The sequence below is a fragment of the Phyllostomus discolor genome, chromosome 7 (assembly GCF_004126475.2).
Source record: "Phyllostomus discolor isolate MPI-MPIP mPhyDis1 chromosome 7, mPhyDis1.pri.v3, whole genome shotgun sequence".
NCBI classification, from domain to species: Eukaryota; Metazoa; Chordata; class Mammalia; order Chiroptera; family Phyllostomidae; genus Phyllostomus; species Phyllostomus discolor.
Window position 1 is genome coordinate 97,986,150 of NC_040909.2, and position 21,934 is coordinate 98,008,083.

Sequence of the window (21,934 nt, forward strand, 5' to 3'; positions counted from 1 at the left end):
AAGCCAACCATGGCAGAGCCTAGCCAGACCACCAGGGGCCCTGATTCCCATGTCTCCCCATCAAGGTCTGCCAGATGCCCTGAGCAGCTCTGGAATTCCTGCCTACGGGACTATGCCAGGTCCTGTGACCAGACTCTAGTTCCAGAAAAGCCTCCTGGCAAGCACAGTATTTCTTTCATGGGATTGAATGAGACTGGGCAGCCAGAATGGTGTTGATATGCTGATTTGAAATGACTTTCATGATGGACACAGACAAGTTCAGGAATCTGGGCTACTGGCAAGCTACCATGACCCCTGGACTTGAGCAACACACATGGGCCCATGTGTTGGCTGTTACTCAATTCCCAACTGCAGTGTCACCTCTGGTCTACAGCACACAGTGCGGCAGCGGTGTGGCAACATCGATCTTTTAACCTCCATGCCTCCTGCCACTAGCACCCAAAGTAGTCACTCAACTCCTTCCACAGGCTCCACACAATGTGTCAGGCAGTTCCTCTAGGTGTGGCCGTCACCGCCTCCTAGGGCTCAGTAACATAAGCAAGCACCTCTAGTCCACGTCCTCTCTTGCCTCCACTTATGTAGCAATGTCGGCTGCCTTGGGTCAGTGTTAAGCCAAGCTGGATGAGGGACAGAGGGCAGACACCCCTCGCCTGAATGGCACTGCTCATCCCATTTGCCCTCAGGCCTTTTCGCAGCCTCTGGGCAGGTGGTAGTGTGTGGCAGATGGCGGTGTTGCCAACTCTGAAAGAGACTCCACTCTTGGAATAAAACGATTCCAGCATAAAGGCTTCAAAAATATACACAGTTGGAAAAATAAAAGAGTTGACATGAGTGAAAAACAAATGATGGTTCACATTTTCTTGCATTTGTGGTGATCACCAACGGAGCCCAGTGAGAGCCTCTGGGAGCAATTAGAAGCCAGAATCCCTGGGCCGAAGTATGGATAACACGGCATCATGAGTGATGGCAGAATCAGGATTATATGTTGTTAGGGAACTTAAGAGACAAGAGGATCTATAATATCTCAAATCAGTATGAGTAAGAATAGTGTCACTACCTTTTTCTAGTGGGGAGAGGCATGAAACTAGCCAGAAATGGCACATTTGACAATAAGATTTAATGAAGAGTTGTCATGCTTATGGGAAAAAAATCTAAATGCACCACACTTTTACCAAAGTCCGTTTTAGCTGAATGTGTTAATGCCTTTCGATTTCTGTTCTGCCCACCTTATTGTCCAAAACTTATGGTTTATCTTAAGAGCAAAGCTTTATGTTCTCACCTTTCTTTACATAAAACATTCCTAATCTCCCCCACCCTCCTGCCCAACCCCTCTCTCTGGTGCTCATGTTTCCACCTCTCCAGCAGCAGCTGAGAAGGACCAAGGAGAAGAGGTGCATAAACACTGTCTCAGAAACGGCTCCAAAAATGATCTCTCTCATCCAACTGCTTGGCTGCCCCCAAGGAATTACTAAATTTCGGAATTTGTGAGAGTATATGGAATAGTGAGCAGTGAGAGAGGAAAGCAAAGATTGACAAGTTTATTTAAATGTACCCAAATACATGTATGACAGATTGCAAATTATTTTCCATGGAACAAAGTTCATTCACAGATAGTCACAAGGGCTTACTGAGGGCCCACTGTGCTGGACATTGTGGGAGATAAAACAGTTCAAGACACAGACTCTGCTTTCACTGTGGAGCTAACAGCAGGAGGGGAAATATAGGTGCATGTATACACACATACACACCCAGTACACACACCACACTGAATACTCCTGAGACTCAAAAAGACAGATACCACAGCAGACTACAGGCAGGATTTAACGAGGCTTCAGCAAGAATGGTTTGGCTAGGTAGGGGGTGGTATTTATTTCTAGCATCAATCAGAAAAAATATTTGTATTTTCAATAAATTTTTTTCTAATTTTGAGATCAAAGCTTTTACATGAAATACACTATGATTATCTGCCTCACTGATTATCAAATTTGATATAAATAATCAAATATATTGAATGATAATTCAGAACCAGTAAAATCACAGAAAAGAAATCTCTGTGGCTATTACTGTCATGAGTATCAAGATAGTAAAACAATTTCATCATGGAATTATTCAAAATTTCCGTTAACATACTGAAAGCTTTCAATTAAATATGTAAGTTTGTTGAAATGAAGAAATATTTCCAGTGTAAACTGGATGGAACTGATAAATTAGTGCTTCTTTCTCTTCAACATCAGACTTAAAATGATGACTGTTTTTCCGAGCTGCAAAAGAAAGAAAAATGTGATTTTTTTAAAAGTCAGGATATACTAGGGGACCCCCCCCCCCAAATGGAATTATCTTGTGGAGGGCAGGCCCCTTGTAGTACAGGCTTCCCCCACTAGGTCAGTGTTCTAGGAACCCACCTGTATCAGCGTACCAGCTGGCACTGCTGTGAGAGGCTGCATTTAGCTTCAGTGAATTTTTCTGGAAGACCCTCAAAGCGTTTGCCCATTTCATGATGGGTGACTTACGCGTGCACCTAAGCACACCACGCTGAGTGTTCGGCAGTTTTTGCCCAGAAAAGGCATGACCCCCATGCCCCGCCCTCCCTATTCACCTGATCTTACCCTGAGTGACTTTTTTTGTTTCCCTGGATGAAAAAAGCCCTCAAAGGGAAATGTTTCACCAATGTGGAAGAGGTGAAACAAAAAACAACAGAAGCACAAAAAGGCATCAAAATCATTGAGTTCAAAAAACTGTTCTGAGCAGTGGGAAAAACGTCTCAATAGGTGTTGCAACAAATGGAGAGAACTTTAAAGGTGGCTAAAGTTTAAACACGCAAGAATAAATGCACAATGTTTTATGAACAAGTTCCATATTGTGAGGGGTCCCCTCTCATAATTTTTGAAAGGCTACTTTATTACTTTGTCCTATCCTTGGCATTAAGTGGGAAAATACCACCCAAGAGGAAACACGCCTTACAGAAGAACTCTCCCCAAAGAAAGCAGCACCTGAAGTAGAGTGGCTGACACAGCAGCTCACCTGCCCCGCCCCAGAGCCAAGAATGTGCTGCTCACGCCCCACTCATCAAACACTTACTAGGTGCCTACTGCACATGAGATCTGATGCAGAGCCCAGGGATGGAGATACTCCTATGAATAGGGCAAGGTCCTAACGATTCCATCCAGTCCACTTACCACACAGAGTCGTAGATGGGAATGTCTTTATAGCCTCTCTTCACTGAGATGCCTCAAGAGTAAAGAGGATGGAGAAATGGGCAAAGTTGAGGTGGATGAAGAAGTGAAGCAATTCACACAGATCAGGCAGAAATAGGAGAAGCACAGGGCACAGAGAAGTGGACGGGGTCAAATGTGGGTGTAAGGAGGCAACGGCTCAGGTTTTACCCTAAGGTCAAGGTAAAGGAACTACAGGCTTTTATGGCATGTTTAAAAAGAAGGATATTGGAAAATAAAGATCAAGTGATAGCCTGCCAAGGGAAAATACTGCAGCAAACTACTCTACCCTGCTGTCATTTACCCAACACACAGGGCATGAAGATGATTAGTGGGGCTAATGCTACACGTGGGAGAACTTTTTTTTAATATGGGGTCTAATCCAGAGTGAACTCAGGAAGAAGCACTGTACTTTACCTGCCAGTGTGGCAGGAGAGTTGTTAAACCTTCAGCCAAGCTTGGAGGTAGATGCTTGCAAGGCTCGCAGACATTTTCTACGGCCATGCCTCGCCCGAGTGAGGCCCGACCCTCGCAAGTTGTTTGTAGCTCTGTCTTATTTCGGGCTAGCTCAACTAAAACATACACACCCACAACTAAGTTCTCAATTTTACCCACAAACAGTATGAATATGTCTGTTTTCATCATGAAAAAACAAGCAAAGCTTGTTAACTTTTTCCAATGTGCCAAGGCCTATAGGTGGGCGGCCTTAAAATCACAGAAGGACAAATATATACTCAGTTTATATAATGGCCTTGAAAAAATACCTAATTCTCAGGACATGTTATAATTAAAGCATTATTCCTAAAAAGAAGACTCGTTGGGGAAAGAGAACCTTAAAGAAAAAGTATTCAAGAAAGAAAAAAAAATCAACGTTCCTCGTGCTATTGTTGAAGAATTCAGCCCACTTTAAAGCGTACAATACTGTGAATTAAAATCACTGTCCTGGTTTTCTCTGAATGCCTAATAGCTCGATTTCAGGGCTTTCATGTGATTTTTTTTAGTTCAAAACAGTGCATTTGCAGAGCAAGAGTATACAAAAGTTCAGATGAAAGCATTTTCTTCAAAACGACACCAATAGAGTGATAAATATATACCCACATATTACCTTCAGAAACAAAGAACTGTGCAAAATAAAATGCAGCCTTCACAGCATTAGGTGCGTGGGAAATGCCAACCAATTTCTTCCACTCATAAGGAGGTTTCTCTGGATGCCACTGCACACCATACACTGGATACTTGTATCCTGCACGAAGAACACAAACTAGTAAGTATTAAGTGGTGAGAATGTCTACAGTGTTACTTACGTTTTCTGTCCTATGTAAAAATACTGTAACTCACTATGTCAGACAAAGTAAAACTGTGCACACTCTCAGACACAAGCTAAAGAATTTCCGTTCACAGTCCATGTGAAAATTCACAATACAGTACTTTGCTGATTTTCAATCTTTTACAATTTGCAGTATTATTCATTTTACTAGATAATCAGAGTAGAGTAAAGCAGTTGCACCTCTGAATATACCCTAGTTCACCAGTCAAGTGCACATGGAATGTCTCCCACAATGGGTCTCTTCTCCCCCTACTTCACACCGCATTTCCGTCCCCTCCCACGATGCCCTATTCCTGTGAGACAGAACTGCAGCAGCACGTCTGGTACCTTTCATGCAAGCCAGCTCGTCTCTGAAGCCACGGTCTGAACTGTGGCTTTCTCTCAGACTCTGGGACGGTTCACGACTTCATGGTGCCAATTTTAAAATAGTTTGTAAAAGTTTAAAATTGGTGTGAAAGATTTTTGGTGATATAGTTCAATTATTTTTAGAATTCTTAAATACCTTCATGATAAAAATGATGATTCCCTAGCATTTACTTCAAAAAACAAAAAGTAGAGATGAAACAAGAATGGCCACATAAGTGATGACAGTCATTGAAACCTAAGACAGGTACCTGGGGGGGTCGTTATATTACTGGCTCTATCTTTATACATGTCTTTAAAAGTCCATGATTTTTTAAAACTTTGAGTATAGATATTTACCTTCTGTAAAATTTATATACTCATCTTTTCTTCTTCACATATTCCTTTTCTCATTTTAATTGGGGGGAAAAAACCTCCCGTCTATTTATTTTCACTTTGAAATCATAGCTATGATCACCATGGGGAAGAACTTGCAGAAGCAAAGAGAATTAGCTGAGAGCAGAACCACGCAGGGAAAAGAGCACTGTCCTCTCGCAGAGCGCAGGGTTCTGTCACTGCACATCGTGTCACAGGAGGATACCTGTGACCTATTTTATCCTTGCCTTCTTGGGGGTCACAAGAGAAAACCACCTACCAGCCAGCGGCTCTGGTCACCCTATCCCACGCCTTCCCGTCTCTCTACCACCCTGTGACTGCACCTTCTTTCTCTCTCGTCCGGGACCACGTGTGAAGTTAGCAGCAGGAGACGCACAGGTGAGGTGATTAGAAAATTAATGGTTACACACAGTGAACTGGAAGAAGATAATCTAACATATTTCTTTGAGACATAAAATGTATTATTCAGAATAAGAAGGGTCTTAAGTAGTAAAATGTAACAAGGATTTATCAGACAGACAGACAAATGGGTGGTGAATAGCTATACACATACATACTGACAGAATCACCAGGCGAGAGTCACTCCTCTTTAGTCAAGCACATTATTAAAAGAACAGTGTAGATTCCTGAAAACTGCAGGAATCATGCTCTACTTTACTAATTTAGAACAAAAGTGTGGAGAATGAAAAGAAAATATGCAAATTATAGAGCATCTCAGGTGTTCCCATCTAGCAGGTGTGCGGGCATGTGTCAGATGATAAGATGTCTGGAGGAGCTCGGCGTGACAGGACGGCCAGCAGCAGAGGCACCCTGGGGCCGGACTGCCTGCCTGCTGACCCAATACGCCTTCATTTAAATGATCGGCCATTCATTCAACATCTATTGAGGTTTATACAAGGTCCTGGAAATACAAAGAATAATAAGACACAGTCCAAGCCATCAATGAGCTTTTAGTCACAGGGGAAAGATAGAACATCAGCAACTAAATGCAAAAACAGATATTCCTAGATAGCACGGAGCAAGTAGAAAGCAAGGGTGCTGAAAATGCGGAGAGGGAGAATAATGGGTACAACGGCCTCCAGGAGATAAACCAGACCTGAGTCTTCAAGGACAGCCAAGAGTTCATCAGGAGCAGGAAGGAGGGAAGCTTTTCAGAGAGGACAGACATAAGGAAAAACACCGGGGCAAGAAATGTTGCTATGTGGAGGGCCATGCACCAACAGGAATACAGGCTAGCGATGCAGGCAGGGAGACATCATGGAGTAAATGACCTGGTAAATCTAGACTCTATCCTCCAAGTGCTGAAGAGCCACCGTGGAATGCTCCCCAAGCAGTGTGATCAGATGGGCAGTTCGGGGGGGATCAGCAGTGGCGGGCTAGAAGGTGGAATTGGGGAGCGGTTAGTGAGGAGGGCAATGCGACAGTCCAGGTGCAAGGTGGTTAACACTGAGTCTGGACGAGTCGGAGCAGAGACAGAGGAAGTCATATATCTAAGGAGAATTTGGGGAGTGGAAGGTGGCATGAATTTTCTAGATGTGGGGAATGAGAGCAGAAGTCAAAGACAACCCCCAGATTCTAACTTGAGATGATTTGCTGAATGGCAATGCTATTGACTGAAACAACAAAATACAGGAGGGGAGACATGGCTGAAGAGAAGATGATAAACTCAGGTGATACATCCACTTCAGATTGGATTGACCAACCTTCCCCAGGATTCCCCAGATATTGCATCTAAACCCTTAGGGGTTTGACCTCCCCATAGAAGACAGCCAGTGATATGGCCAATCTTTGAATAACCCGAGCTACTTCCAATTTATTCCAGGTTATTCTGCACAGTACCCTGGCTTCTCATTAGCACTCACCAGCCTCATCAGCTCAAAGGCTGCCTGCCTATTGTTTCTGCAAATTCTCATTCACGGTATGGTGCTTCCTTATTCATTTGTGATTTTCTGGCTATGAATTGCTCACTTTTCTTAAAACCTCATAATATGGTAATTCCTTACAGTCTGAGATAAACCTAAGTTCCCCCACAGAGAATTATTTACTATTTGCTTCTGCCATGCATGTGGGAGGAGGAGGGTCGCTATCAGTCTGAGAAACAAAATTTTTGAGTTGAGATTTCTCCAACTTCCCAGTTAGTACAATGCAGACACACTCGAGCCTGTCATTAAGAATGCTTAAGGCACCCCACTCCCCCAGTGCCAGGTCTCTGCGGTGTAGTGATCGTCTTGTTCACCTAACATCCAATAGCTTCTTGGTTCAAAACCAAGCAGAGACATTTGGTGCTCTTTGCTTTCCAGATTCCAGGAGAAATCAACCCATCATCTCCTTCCAAGTGGCCCCACCTAAATACTCCACTCAGCTCTTGGAGGTCTGGGCCCGAGTATTCTTAATGTCTTGCCACTTCACCAATGTACTTAGGAAAATGTTTTTCTGTACATCAGTTACATCTTTTGTTGCTGCCTGGAGAAGAAAGCGTCACAGTGCTGACCCCACAATACTGCTGGGTGAAAAAGGTGAGGAGATCGAGAAAAACTCAGACACACACAACAGTAAGGTGGTTACAAGAGGGAAGAGCAGATGCGAGAAGGCATGAGAGGGTAAAGGTGGGACGAGTGGTGATGGAAGGAGACTTGACCTTGGGTGGTGAACACATAAGACAGTACACAGATGATGTACTAGAGAATTGTACACTCGAAACCTACATAATTTTATTAACCAATGTCATCCCAATAAATTCAATAAAAATAAAAGAATGAGAAGCCACTTTCTCCATTTATCTCATCAGTCTCTTTGCTTCCCTTCTTCACCATCCCATACCAGAAGATGACCCAGGTACACCACATGCTTTGGAACATGGGAAAACACAATTCCTGTCTCCAAAAGTGTACTCACTTCTCTCTTAAGGCCCCAAAGTTAACATGGTTTTATTCATAAAAAAGACAACTGTAAAATTAAGATTAACATAAACATAATATGTGAAAAAAGTGTCCATGTAGAGTGATACATACCTTCCATTGTAGAAATAAACTCAATTGTGCCATCAGTATTTGTAGTTAATACATGAAAAAACTCCTTTAATTTTTCATTCCTCGTAAAATTCTGGAGTACAAAAATAAAACAAAAATAATTACTCCTTTAATTAATCTAAGTGCATGAATTTCTTTTTTTCACTTAACCTTTATTCTATTTTTTTACATTACGATTTAGTCCCCTATACCCCAGTGAACCAGCAACCACCACACTGTTGCCCATGCCCATGAGATCTTTTTCTTTCTTACTCAATCCCTCCACTCCCTCACCCTGTCCCCCAAACCAGCTGTCATCCTGCTCTCCATCTGAGTCTCTCCCCATTTTTCTTGTTAATTCAGTCTGTTCATTAGATTCCACATGGGTGAAATCACATGGTATTTGTCTTTCTCTAACTGGCTTAGTTCACTTAGCATAATGTTCTCCAGGTCTACCCATGATGTTTGAAAGGGTCATTTTTTTTTCTTTTTTTATGGCTTAGTATTCCTTGTGTAAATGTACCATAGCTGTTTTATCCTCTCATGTACTGATGGGCACTGGGGCTGCTTCCATATCTTGGCAGTTGTAATTATGCTGCAATGAACACAGGTGTGCTTATGTCTTTCAAATTAGTGTTTTGGGTTCCTTAGGATATATTCCAAGAAGTGGGAGAGCTGAGTCAAAAGGCAGATCCATTTTTAATTTTTTGATGTATCTCCATACTGCTTTTCACAGTGGCTGCACCAATCTGTATTCCCACCAGCAGTGCAAAAGAGTTCCCCTTTCTCCACATCAGCACTTGCTCCTCACCAGCACTTGTTGTTTGTTGATTTATTGATGGTAGCCATTCTGACAGGTGTGAGATGGCATCTCATTGTGATTTTAATTTTCATTTCTCTGATAATTAGTGATGTTCAGCATCTTTTCCTATGTCTATGAGCCACCTATATGTCCTCTTTGGAGAAGTATCTATTTGGAGAAGGTCCTTTGCCCATTTTATAATTGGGCTGTTTGTTTTTCTGGTGTTGAGTTTTACAAGTACTTTGTAAATTTTGGATATTAACCCCTTATCAGATGTATCGGTGAATATGTTCTCCATTCTGTGGGTAGTCTTTATATTTTGTTGATGATTTTCTTAGCTATGCAAAAACCTTTGAGTTTAACAGAGTCCCATTTGTTTATTTTTTCTTTTGTTTCCCTTGCCTGGGGAGATACATCCCACAAAAAATTGCTATGAGCAATGTCCGAGATTTTGCTGCCTATGTTTTCTTCTAGGATTTTTATGGTTTTAGGTCTAACAGTTAAGTCTTTGATCCATTTTGAATTTAGTCTTGTGTGTGGTGTAAGAAGGTGGCCTAGTTTCATTCTTCTGCATGTCTCTGTTCAATTTTCCCAACACCATTTATAGAATAAACTATCCTCAGTCTATTGTATGTGCTTGCTTCCTCTGTTGAATATTGACTGTAAAGGTGTGGGTTGTTTCTGGGCTCTATATTCTGTTCCATTGCTCTATGGGACTATTTTTATGCCAGTACCATGCTGTTTTGATTACTATGGCCTTATAATACAGTTTGATATTAGGTAGCATGATTCTTCCAACTTTGTTCTTTCCCAGGATCTCTGTTGGTACATGGGGCCTTGTGTGGTTCCATATAAATCTGTGGAATATTTATTCTAGTTCTGTGAAATACATCATTAGAATCTTCATAGAAATTGTGTTGAATCTATAGATTGCTTTGGGTAGTATGGACATTTTAATGATGTTAATTCTTCCTATCCATGAACATGGTATGTGCTTCCTCTTACTTGCATCCTCTTCAGTTTCTTTCTTCAGTGTCTTATAATTTTCTGAGTACAGGTCTTTTACATCTTTAGTTAGGCTTATTCCTAGGTATTTTATTCTTTTTGAAGCAATTGTGAATGGGAGCGTTTTCTTAATTTCCCTTTCCGTTAGTTTGTTATTGGCATATAAAAATGCAACTGATTTCTGGATATTAATTTTGTATCCTAATACTTTGTTGAATTCATTTATCAGTTCTCATAGTTTCTTGGTGGAATCTCTGGGGTTCTCTATGTACAGAATCATGTCATCTGCACATAGACAGTTTTGCTACTTCCTTTCCAATTTGGATGTCTTTTATCCTTCTTCTTGTCTGGCTGTGGGTAGGACTCCCAGTCCTATGCTGAGTAACATAGGCGAAAGAGGACATTCCTGTCTTGTTCCTGATCTTAAGGGGAATGCTTGTAGTTTTTGCCCATTCAGTATGATGCTGGCAGTGGGTCTGTCATACATGGCCTTTATTATGTTTAGGTATGTTCCCTCAGTTCCCACTTTGCTGACAGTTTTTATCATAAATCATTGCTGGGTTTTATCAAATGCTTTTTCTGCATTTATTAATATGATCATGTGGTTTTTATCCTTCATTTTTATATATGTGATGAGTCACATTTACTGATTTGTGAATGTTGTACCAACCTTGCATTCCCAGAATAAAATCCACTTGATCATGGTGTACAATCTTTTTGACATATTGCTGTATACAGTTTGCTAATATTTTGTTAAGGATTTTAGCATCTATGTTCATCAGAGATATTGGCCTGTAATTTTCTTTCTTTGTGGTGTCTTTATCTGGTTTTGGAATTAGGATAATGCTGGTCTCATAAATGAGCTTGGAAGCCTTCTCTCCTCTTGAATTTTATGAACTAGTTTGAGAAGCAGAGGTGTTATTTCTTAGAATGTTTGGCAAATTCCCTGTGAAGTGATCTGGTCCAGGGATTCTGTTTGTTGGGAGCTTTTTAAATACTACTTCAGTTTCACTAGGTATAATTTGTTTGTTCAGATTCTCTTGTTCTTCCTGATTTAGATTTGGAAGATTGTATGTTTCTAGGAATTTATCTGTGTACTCTATTTTGTTTATTTTTGCTCTTTTATCATTTCCTTCCTTCTACTTACTTTGGGCTTTGTTGTTCTTTTTTAAGTTCCATTAAGTGTGAAGTTAGATTGTTTGAGCTCTTTCTTCTTTTTTTTTGAGACAAGACCTCTAATGCTATGAATTTCCCTCTTAGGATTGCTTTCCCAGTGTCCCACAGATTTTGGATTGTTGTGTCCTCATTTTCATTTGTTTCAAGGCATCTATCAATTTCTTCCTTGATCTCATTGTTGATCTACTCATTGTTTAATAACATGTTATTTAGATTCCATGTCTTTGAGTGTTTTCCAGTGTTCTTCATGTGATTGATTTCCAGTTTCATACCATTATGGTCAAAGAAGATGTTTGATAGGTTTCAGTCTTCCTCAATTTATTGAGACTTGTTTTGTGTCCTAACATGTGGTCTATCCTAGGAAATATTCCGTGTACACTTGAAAAGTATGTATATTTTGCTGCTGTGGGGCAGAATGCTCTGAGGATATAAATTAAATCCATTTAATCTAGTGTGCTGTTTAAGGCCACTGTATCCTTATCGATTTTTTGCCTGGAAGATCTATCCATTGAAGTCAATGGGGTGTTAAAATCCCCAACTATGACTGTATTTCTGTTGATCTCTCCCTTTATATCCACAAGAATTGCTTTACATATTTAGGTGTCCCTGTGTTGGGTGCATACATGTATACTAAAGTTATATCCTCTTCTTGGATTGTTCCCTTTATCACTATGTATTGTTCTTCTTTGCCTCTCACTAAAGCCTTGGTTTTCAGGTCTATTTTGTCTGATATAAGTACTGCTACCACAGTTTTTTTTTCCTTCTCCATTAGCATAAAATATCTTTTTCCAACCCTTTACTTGTAGTCCATGTGTATCTTTCAATCTGACCTGGGTCTCTTGGAGGCAGTATATATATATATATATATATATATATATATATATATATATATATCTTGTTTTCTTATTCATTCAGCTACCCTCTGTCTTTTGGTTAGAGCATTTAAGCCATTTACATTTAAGATGATTAATGATAGATACATATGTAGTGCCATTTTATTGTTTGACTGTTTTCCTCTTTTTTCTTTCCCTTTTTCTTCTTCTTCTTCAAGCAAGCCCTCTAACATTTATTGTAGTACTGGTTTGGTGTTAACTCCTTTAGCTTTTTCTTTTCTGGGAAGCTCCTTATTTCTCCTTTAATTTTAAATGATAACCTTGCTGGGTAAAGTAGTGTTGGTTGTAGGTCCTTGTTTTTCATCACCTTGAATATTTCAAAGCACTCCCCTCTGGCCTGAAATGTTTCTGGTAAGTAATCAGATGACAGTCTAATTGGTGCTCCTTTGTAGGTAACTATCTGCTTTTCTCTTGCAGCTTTTAGGATTCTCTCCTTTCATTAAGCCTTGTGATTTTAATTATGATGTGTCTTAGGTAGCCTCTTTGAGTCCAACTTGTTTGGGACTCTCTGAGCTTCCTGAGCTTGTGTGTCTTTTTCCTTCACCACATTAGGGAAGTTTTTGGTTATTATTTCTTCAAACAGGTTCTAAATCCCTTGCTCACTCTCTTCTCCTTCTGGTATTCCCATCAGGAGGATGTTATTCTGCTTCACTTTTTTTATTTCTTTTTCCTTTTTGCTGCTCTGTCTGTGTGTTTTTTTATCTTGTTTTACCTTGTTTTCCAAATCACTAATGTAATCCTCTGTTTCATCTAACCTACTGTTTATTCCTTCCAGTGTATTATTTCAGATGTCGCATTCTTTATTTCTGACTAGCCATTTTTTATGGTTTCTATGTCCTTTCTCATGCTTTCTGGTATCCTTATAATCATTACTCTAAACTCTCTGATAAATTGCTTGCCTCCATTTCATCTAATTCTACTGGAGAATTCTCTGGTTCTTTCATTTGGAGTCCATTTCTTTGTCTTCCCATTTTGGCTGCTTAATATTTTTCAACTGCCTTGTTAAACTAACCAGTCCTTAAACTGGTCAATCATTAAACTAATCAAGATGTAACTGACAGCGATTTAAACACCACATGGTGGGGCAGAGTAATTCCTGTGGGCAGGGATATTGCTTCCCCTCAGGTTGATGCCACTTGGATGAGAGCTCTGCCTGAGCAAGATGGATCCTGCAGTATGGGGAATGACTCAGCACAGGGATCTTGATGGTTGTTCCTTCAGTTCTCTCCCCAGAGCCACCAACCCCCAATTCTTCTCAAGTATCTCTAGTCCACTCTGGCCTCTCACTGCTGAAGCCCATGGTGAATGGTTGCAAATGAAATTTTGTACATTGGCCCTTCAGGAGGCTCTCTGAGTCTCCAGACATCTCTCCTTAGTAGACAGAAACACTGTTGCTTTTCACAGGTGGATGTTATCTGGGTTCCTTTTTGGCTCTGGTCCTGTAGGCTGGAAGCCCAGCTTGGTGTTTAGACCTCACACTTCTCAGAGGGAGCCCCCAGCCATTAAAATATTGCTCCAGATCTTCAGCTGCTACCCTTGGGGGCCCAGCTAGCCCTCTCATGTCGCCACACTCCCTACCATTCCCATTGTGGTGAAGTGGCTTCTTCTATCTGTCCATGGTTATAAGGCTTCTCTCCCGTAGTGTTCAGTTGGTTATTCAGGATGCTTTCTCTACAATTTAGTTAATTCCAGATTGGTCCTGGGAGGAGGTTAGTGTAGCTTCCCCTTACTGCTCTGCCATCTCGGATCCTCTGCATTAATTTTATTATATAATTAATGTGATACCTTCATGGAGAGGCTCCAGTTGTGGAAATTTGCTGTCAGAGGCTCTTCTGCTAATGACCGCAACAAATCAGCAGGAAAATTCTGGAACATTCTACTCTTCAATACATCTAAAATAATTTAAGTACAAGGGAAATAATTTAAACATAGCAAAAATTAAATCCACTGAAGTCACTATTTGCCAAAGAGAGTTCATTACTAAGATATAATGAAGATAACTAAGCAAAACACATCATTTCTACAGTGGTATGCTAGTCAATTATAAAGTTATTTTATCATACAAATTCAAATATGCTTCATATTTAAGTACTTTTCTTCTAGAAGTACTAATACATTAATAACTAAAATTATTCTGATATGCTAAACAGCAGGCTAGCCATAGAGTGAGCAAAAGAATCCTGAGTTCTCTAGATAGCACTGAAAAACAGGTAAGATTTTCCACATCTGTATGTATTTGTTTTCCCAAGAAATTATCCAGAACTTTCAACATATTTTCAAAGGCATCTGGGACTTAAAAGGTTAACTATACCAACAATGAAGGAAAGATAATTTTCTTTTAATTACCAGGCAAAGAATTTTCTATTCAGTAAATAGATTAAAAGTAGCAATGTGCATCTCTGAAGCCTCTGGAGTCTGACACTCAGACACAAGTACCATCAAAGGGATAAGAAGTTCCTGATGGTACTGAAGGCCCTGAGGCCAGCGGTCCCTGAATGAGGCCCTTGTTCGGGGAGCTAAAGGCTTCCATCAGAATCCCAGTACCTTGAATAATGAAGATACCTCACTTCAGTGGAATGTATTCCTTTTTCTGTAAAATCTGGGTTTTTACCACACACAACCAAAAGTGACTGACCTAATACATACACTTCCCACAGGGTTCTCACAATGATTTAAGTGAGATGGTGTGAGGAGGAACTTTGAAAAGTATAGAGCATCCTATAGGTTCCATGTATAACTACTACTGCTTTCCATCCAAAATGCTTATGAGAACAGAACAGCTGGTAGTATTAAATTCTGAGGATTCGCAGATCAAGTAACCAGAAGAATCATTATCTTTTTACAGTGTAGTATAATAAAGAATTTGTCTGGCTTCTTGAGTTCCTGACAGGGAGCTTCTAAAACCCCCGGGCTTTCCTGAGGGATAGCAGTGTCTGCAATGCTTGCTAATGCAGAGGCCGACAGTAAGCCCCTGAGAGGGTCAGACTGAGGCTGGTCATCAGAAAGACAAATCCTAGGATTAGAGAAGTTTAAGAATCTGAGCCAGGGATGGGAGGGAAACTAGAGACTGAGTTCAATCCCATAGCCAATGATTTAATTAATCATGACTTTACAATGAAAACACAAATAAGAATGCTTAACACTGAAGCCCACTGCTATGAGCTTTCCAGTTAATGAACATATTGATATGCCAGGAGGGTGATGTGCACTGACTCAACAGGGAAAGGGTGTGGAAGCTCTGCATTCTCTCCCACACCTCATCCCAGGTGTATCCTTTATAATGAAACTTACATAGATATAGTGCTTTCCTGAGTTCTGTAAGTCATTCTAATGAATTACGGGACCTAAGAGGGTTCATGGGAATTCTCCAATCTTTGGCCAGCTGACCTGAAGTGTGGGTGGCCTGGGATCACGAATTGAAGCTAGTGTCTGAAATAAGGGCAATTTAATCAGGGAGACACCCTTTAGCTGTGGAGTCTGCACTAGCTCCAGGCGCTTAGTGCCAGAACTGAATTGCAGTACACCCCAGCTGGGTTGAAAGAGAGTACACAGACAAGGAAAAGATGTTGCACTATAATAATAACAGCTAACATTTATGAGAATTGTATTTAAAGGGCTTAGTACAGTATCTGGAAAACATAATCTTTATTTAATACTCAGCACCACCCCCCCAAAAAAAAACTTTAAGAGGAAAACTGTGCTACAAATCATGAAATTAAAGTTAAGTTGGTTAAGGGATTCCCTACAGCAACAGTAACAAAGCTGGGACTCAAAACCAGGTCCAATTTTAGTTTTATTCATGCCCGGTCCTGATAACACTAGAAGCAATGAGTTCACAAAATTCGAAATTCCTTAAAAACCACCCTCATAACAAGTACAAAGGTGACCATTCACATTTTCAGTCCATGTAAATAATTTTAAAATTAGTAAGTGTTATGAGTATTTTTTAAATCCTCAACCAAAGATATGTTTATTGACTTTAGAGAGAGAGGAAGAGCGAGAGAGACAGAGAGAAACATTGTGGTGGGAAAGACACATTGATAGGTTGCCTCCCGAATGTGCTGGGACAGGGGATCAGACTAGCAACCTAGGTATGTGCCCTGACTGGGAATCAAACCAGCAACCTTTTGGTGTATGGACGGGATGATGCTCTAACTGAATGAGCCACCCAGGCAGGGCATGAGCATGAGAATGAGCATTTTTTACTTAATATATACTACTTACTAATCCTGCCCAGTTAATATTTTTAAAGGGTCAAGAAGACAATTCTTACCTCCAGTGAAGTTCAGGGGCATTGCAATTCCATCAGTATTTGTGTGGATTAATAAGTACTTTCCACTGGTCAGATATGAAAGCTCTTGCAATCCAAGGCATGTACCCCACACAGGAAAATAGTCTCCACCATCAAAACTCTTTGAAGGAGAAATGGATCTTATTCAAACTTTTCAAAACAAAAATGATATATTTGGTATGTCATTACAAGGGAAGCACCTGAATTATATATGGATTTCTCAAGAATTTTCCAGATTCCATAAACAGGCTATCACAATCTCTCTTCAGGCCAACCTCCCACATAATCAGTTTTAATCAACCAAACTATCCAACCTCAGCTGTGCTAGGGAAGAGACTGACATCTGCCAGTCAACTACCAATAATACAAGTAACAATTAGGGACTATAAATATCAAAGACGATGGCTGATAAATGCCTATTTTCAATCTTCTATAAATCTTGTTGCTTGGATAATTGTCTGGCTTTAAACACACTCTTTCCCCCATTATCTCAGAACATATACTAATAGCTGCACTTTACCACCTTTCGCTAATTAGATTTAACTTAGGTGAAATTCATGATCTGGAAGGAAAGGAATAGTAAGGAAGGAAAAAGCTGAACAAAAAAGATTTTTATAGAGTAAAAGTTGTCAACTAAAAAAGTGCAAAGGTACTGGGGTTTTTCTTCTTCTTCTATTTTTAAATATATTTTATTGATTATGCTATTACAGTTGTCCCATTTATTTTCTTCCCTTTATTCCCCTCCAGCCTGCACCCCCCCCCCCACCTGCATTCACCACCTTAATTCATGTCCACGGGTCATACATATAAGTTCTTTGGCTTTTCCATTTTCCACACTGTTCTTAACATCCCCCTGTCTATTTTTTACCTATTATTTATACTTCTTATTGGCACTGGGTTTCTTCAAAGGAGGTCACAACAACTAGCATGACTGGGGAAAAAGTACTGTAGCAACTGAGTGTTCTGGTTAACTGCACGAAAACCATATGTGCTATTAGTTACAAAAATGAGTTTTATAATGTTTCCAAAAACAGCTGTTTTCCTGCATAAACTATAAAATGTAACCTACTGATAACTCATTTCAAATGAGGAAATTGTTGGGTTGTTTCTTTTTTTTTGTTTCTCACTGAGAAAAATAGAGAATTACATTAATTCCTATACTTTCTATTCCAAGGTAGAGTTATTTTTTAATCTTCACTTGAGGATATGGGTTGTTTGTTTGTTTGTTTGTTTATCAAGAGAGGAAGGGAGAGAGAAGAGAGAGAAACACCGATGTGAGGAACATCAATCTGTACTATATGCCCTGACCGGGGGTCAAACCTGCAGCCTAGGTATGCGCCCTGACCAGGAAATGAACCCACAACTTTTGCTGTACAGCACGATGCTCCAAACAACTGAGTCATCCACCCAGGGCCCCCAAGGTAAGATTTTTAACATTTTATCTACAGGTCTGGAAAATTTTATTTTTAGAAGTTAAAATTGTACATGTTAAATGGAAGGGTCTTACTGCATTTACGTATAATAAATACAAAAGAGGGTTTGACTGTGCTCTGTTTCCATGTGTACCAAATGCAATTTCTCAACTAAACGTAAAGTCTCCACTTGCTGGAAGCACACCTTTCATTGGCCGTGATTCTCTACGCAGCCTAGCAGAGCAGCAGGCGCAGAGGGGAACTGAGCAGACCCAACAGACTACTCACTTCCCACAGCCTCTGCAATGAGGGCCCAGTGGACCCCAGTGACTGGTGCTAAACAAGGAGTTCTGAGTGGCTAAGCTTTTTCCTTTGTTTTGAAATCCTCAAGTAGCTGGTAACACTTTTTAAAATAGATCTTTCAGTCTTACAGGTTATGTGGCTCTTTTTTTTTAATTGAGCAAGCTGGTTATATAAATCTCCAGTAGGAAAACAAAGAATGACTAATTTATAATGTTCATATATATTGCTCAAATTCATTTTAAATCACATTATAAAATTTCAATTGTGTTCACTCATTTTTTTTAAATTTTGAGCAAATACTAAGCACATGAACCATACAATATGAAATGAGGAACACCTCAGAGGGTGTCAGAACCATGAAATCAGATGAGACATGAACAGCTAACTTCAAGATATTCTGTCTTCTGAATTACAAGCCTCTTGATAAGGTTATGGACCCAGTCATAGTACAGAGTAGGAGACAAAAATGTTTGAACAAGTCTGCAACAAAGTGCTCTAAAAGTGAAGGGAGAGTGGGACGCCTGCAGCTGGAGGAGGCAGAGAAATCTCTAAAGACAGAGCCTCAGCCAGGAGAGACAACAGAGATGTAAATCAGAATGGAGTAGAAAGAAACAGACTAACAAGATTGGAAAGTATTGCAGGAGGACAAAGAGTCTGTGCTGGAAATACCATCCTGGCTTCAGTGACCTGCAGAAGGAAAGGCTGAGAAAGGCGGGCTGTGGACACACTATCAGTTTTCAGCAAAAGGCTAAGAAAGACTACTGGTAATTGGGACTAGCCATTAAAAAGTTTTCAAACAAGTATTTCATATGCTAAATGCAGTTCTTTAGAGAAATATTTATGGGGGAGGGAGCAGATACTAGATCCAGCATTATTAATTAGAAAGCTGCTGTTAATAGTTCAGCAGAGAAATAGCGAGAGTCTGAGCTATGCTTCAAAGGTGAGACATTACAAAGGAGTCAAGAGGCTCTACTTGGTAACTGAAAGTGATGTTAAGGTAACTGGGAAGAAACATCACATAGGCTGGAATAAGTCGGAGAAAGAGCAGCTTTTAAGAGGAGATGAAAATTAATAACATATGAACAATGCCCGGTACATAACAAAAACAGCTTATTAAGCCACCTGGAGGACCTGGTTCACATTAGTGGGCACAAATAGCAAGGGGCCATCAGCAGGGCTCTGAGGGTCCCCTGGAGCCCAGGATTCAATTAAGTAGAAAATCAGCAATAGCCACCACTGGCTGCTCAAGACAGGCACCTCAAAGAGCAAGGAGGGGTGATGAGGCCAGGGTTAACCGTGAGAGAAGCATTACCATATGCTCAAAAAAGGAACTATCCCCAGGGAAAATTACAAAAACCCATCTGAAATAATTAGCAACAACTGATATTTACCTTTATGGCAAGGCTGTAAAAGATTTTGGCCGCTTGAGCATAGCCTGACTTCCTGAGGTCAGCACCTCCTCCCGGGAAAAGGACCCTGAAACAACACCAGACAGGGGTGCACTTCAACCCCACCCCTACAGACACCGATCTTCCAATTTTAAAACAACTTTTTCCTTATGACATAGCGGCAAGATCATTACAGAAAATGAAAAAACTATGGCAAAAAAATGAAATATTTATAATCCTACTCATTTGTAAATTACTATACTTAAGAATATTTTGTGCATATTCTTCCTAAACTTCTTTGATGAGCAAGTTTATTTTTCATACAGATAACTTAAAGGTAAATGAATGGGGGTTGGGGAGAGAGTACACAGAGCTAAAAATCAAGTAGAGACAAAATTCCAAGCATAGGAAGGTTTAAATTAAGGTGATCCATGATGCCAAAATCAATTAAAGTCCATAATCTTGAGTCAGTTTTGGTTCACAAATGTGTTTTTCCTAACCATAAAGAACAAACTGATCACAAAAATACATGTAGGTTAGAATTACATATCCATGAGAATTTAATTTTTTATTACCACCCTGTAATCTCTTCAGAAACAAGCGTGAGATTAGGGAATTTTGAAAAGAACACAATCACAGTTCTAGAAAAAGTACAGGGGACAAAACAGGGGAGTAACAGACATTTGATTATATTTTACTCTACCCATAAAGGTGAGATATAGAAAAATATTTAGTATGGTTTGATATCAACTTTTTAAATTAACTATACAGTTTAAACATTATAACAGGTCTTAAAATAAGCAAGGATGGTCAAAAGAGATTATAAAAGTCAGATTAAATGTACTGACATTTTGAAAATACTTAAATTTGAATTCAAGACATGTGACATAATGCTTTTGAGATTGTTGGTTCTATTGTATTCAACTTCTTGCATGAGCCAGGCTCGGTATTAGCCTGGAGGGCCAAAGAGGAGTAATTTTTGCTGTCAAATCACAGTCTAGTAGAAAACACATGAACAATGCGGCAGAACACCTGCCACCCGACCGTGCAGAAAACCCTATGATTCCAAGTGGATTCATGAAGACTCGGCAGGTCTTCCTTTTCATGGACTCACTACTTCAAAAGCTGCCTCTCATCACATCTAGTATTTTTATCATGAACTTTAGTAGTTTCATAAAGTACAACTCGACTGCCCCTCTCAGTTGACGACTCCTGTGAAGCCAGGCTGTGCAGCAGCTTCACCTCCGCGCACCCCCACAAGGGGCCGGGGGCTGCTGCATCACAGGGCTCAGAGACAGCGCTCTGGGGCTGCAGGGAGCACTGCTCATTTCCTGGTGAAACGCTGAGGTTCGATCACACATTCTAGCCTGGACTTGTTTATTTTCGTGCCAAAGGTCACTGCACATAATGGGCACTTTTAATGTTTTACTAAATTTAACTGATTTCATAGTAAATATTTACTGAACCAAACTGAAGACTGAGGGCATATGATTGTTTTAACCATGGCCTTTTAAAAAAGATAGTAATAAAAAAACAGCTTTAATTTTTTTTTAAAAAAGCTCTTTTCATAAAAGCTTTACAGTTAGACAGGTTCCCTCCATCCCACTCCCAATCAGAAACGACCAGTGCTGAAGTCGGCTGTGTTGACCCGGAGACACCCATCACACTTACCTCCTCGCCACTGCCTTGTGAACCGAAGTAAATGGGAGCACACTGTGCACACCACTATGAGCCTCGCTCCTTGTCTAACAATGTCACACTGTCCGGGCAACAGCAGCGGTTCAAAGCAGCAGCTACAGATAGCCTCCTCCTTAGTCTGTCATAACATTCTCTCATGCCTGGTCTTCTTTATTTACTCAATTCCTAACCGATAGACTGACGGGGGGCTTGGAAATTGAGCGTATCTCAAACAATACTACAATGCTTATGTTTTGGCCCAACTCTTCACAAGTGGGAGTGGGGGGATATATCTGTAAAATAAAATTACTAAGGATTTCCTAGCCCAAAGGTACGTGCATTTGTAATTTCAATAGATACTGAGAAACTGCCCCCCAAAAGGCTATATAACACACATCCATAAGAAAAGTATGAGAATACTGGTTTCTCCACACCTTCACTACACAATATTAGCAAATTTTCTGATCTTTGCCAACTTGATAGTTTTAAAAAGGGGTTTTTAATTATGAGTAATGCTGAGCATTTTTTCATATTATTAAAAGTTTTTTTTTCTATGAGCTAACCAATCATATCTTTTGTGGCCATGTCAGAGAATAGATAACTTTTTTCCAAGTTCTATGCAAATTACCTTCTGAAAGACAACCGATTAATATCCTTAATTAGTATGCACCCTGCCAGTTAAGTGGCTCCAAAATATTTAAG

At 40.1% G+C, this 21,934-nt stretch overlaps 1 protein-coding gene across 1 annotated transcript in view; it reads right to left on the minus strand.

Moving 5' to 3' along the window:
- Positions 1–1,519: 1,519 nt before the first annotated feature.
- GGH (gamma-glutamyl hydrolase) overlaps positions 1,520–21,934 on the minus strand; it is a 28,733-nt gene continuing 8,318 nt past the window's right edge. Inside the window, exons 4-9 of the mRNA XM_028533908.2 lie at positions 19,559–19,643; positions 16,435–16,573; positions 13,947–14,053; positions 8,289–8,379; positions 4,318–4,455; positions 1,520–2,261 (exon numbers count right to left, since the gene is read on the minus strand). Coding sequence (XP_028389709.1) covers positions 2,140–2,261; positions 4,318–4,455; positions 8,289–8,379; positions 13,947–14,053; positions 16,435–16,573; positions 19,559–19,643 — 682 coding nt within the window. The 3' untranslated portion in view covers positions 1,520–2,139. The remainder of the gene's footprint in view (positions 2,262–4,317; positions 4,456–8,288; positions 8,380–13,946; positions 14,054–16,434; positions 16,574–19,558; positions 19,644–21,934) is intronic.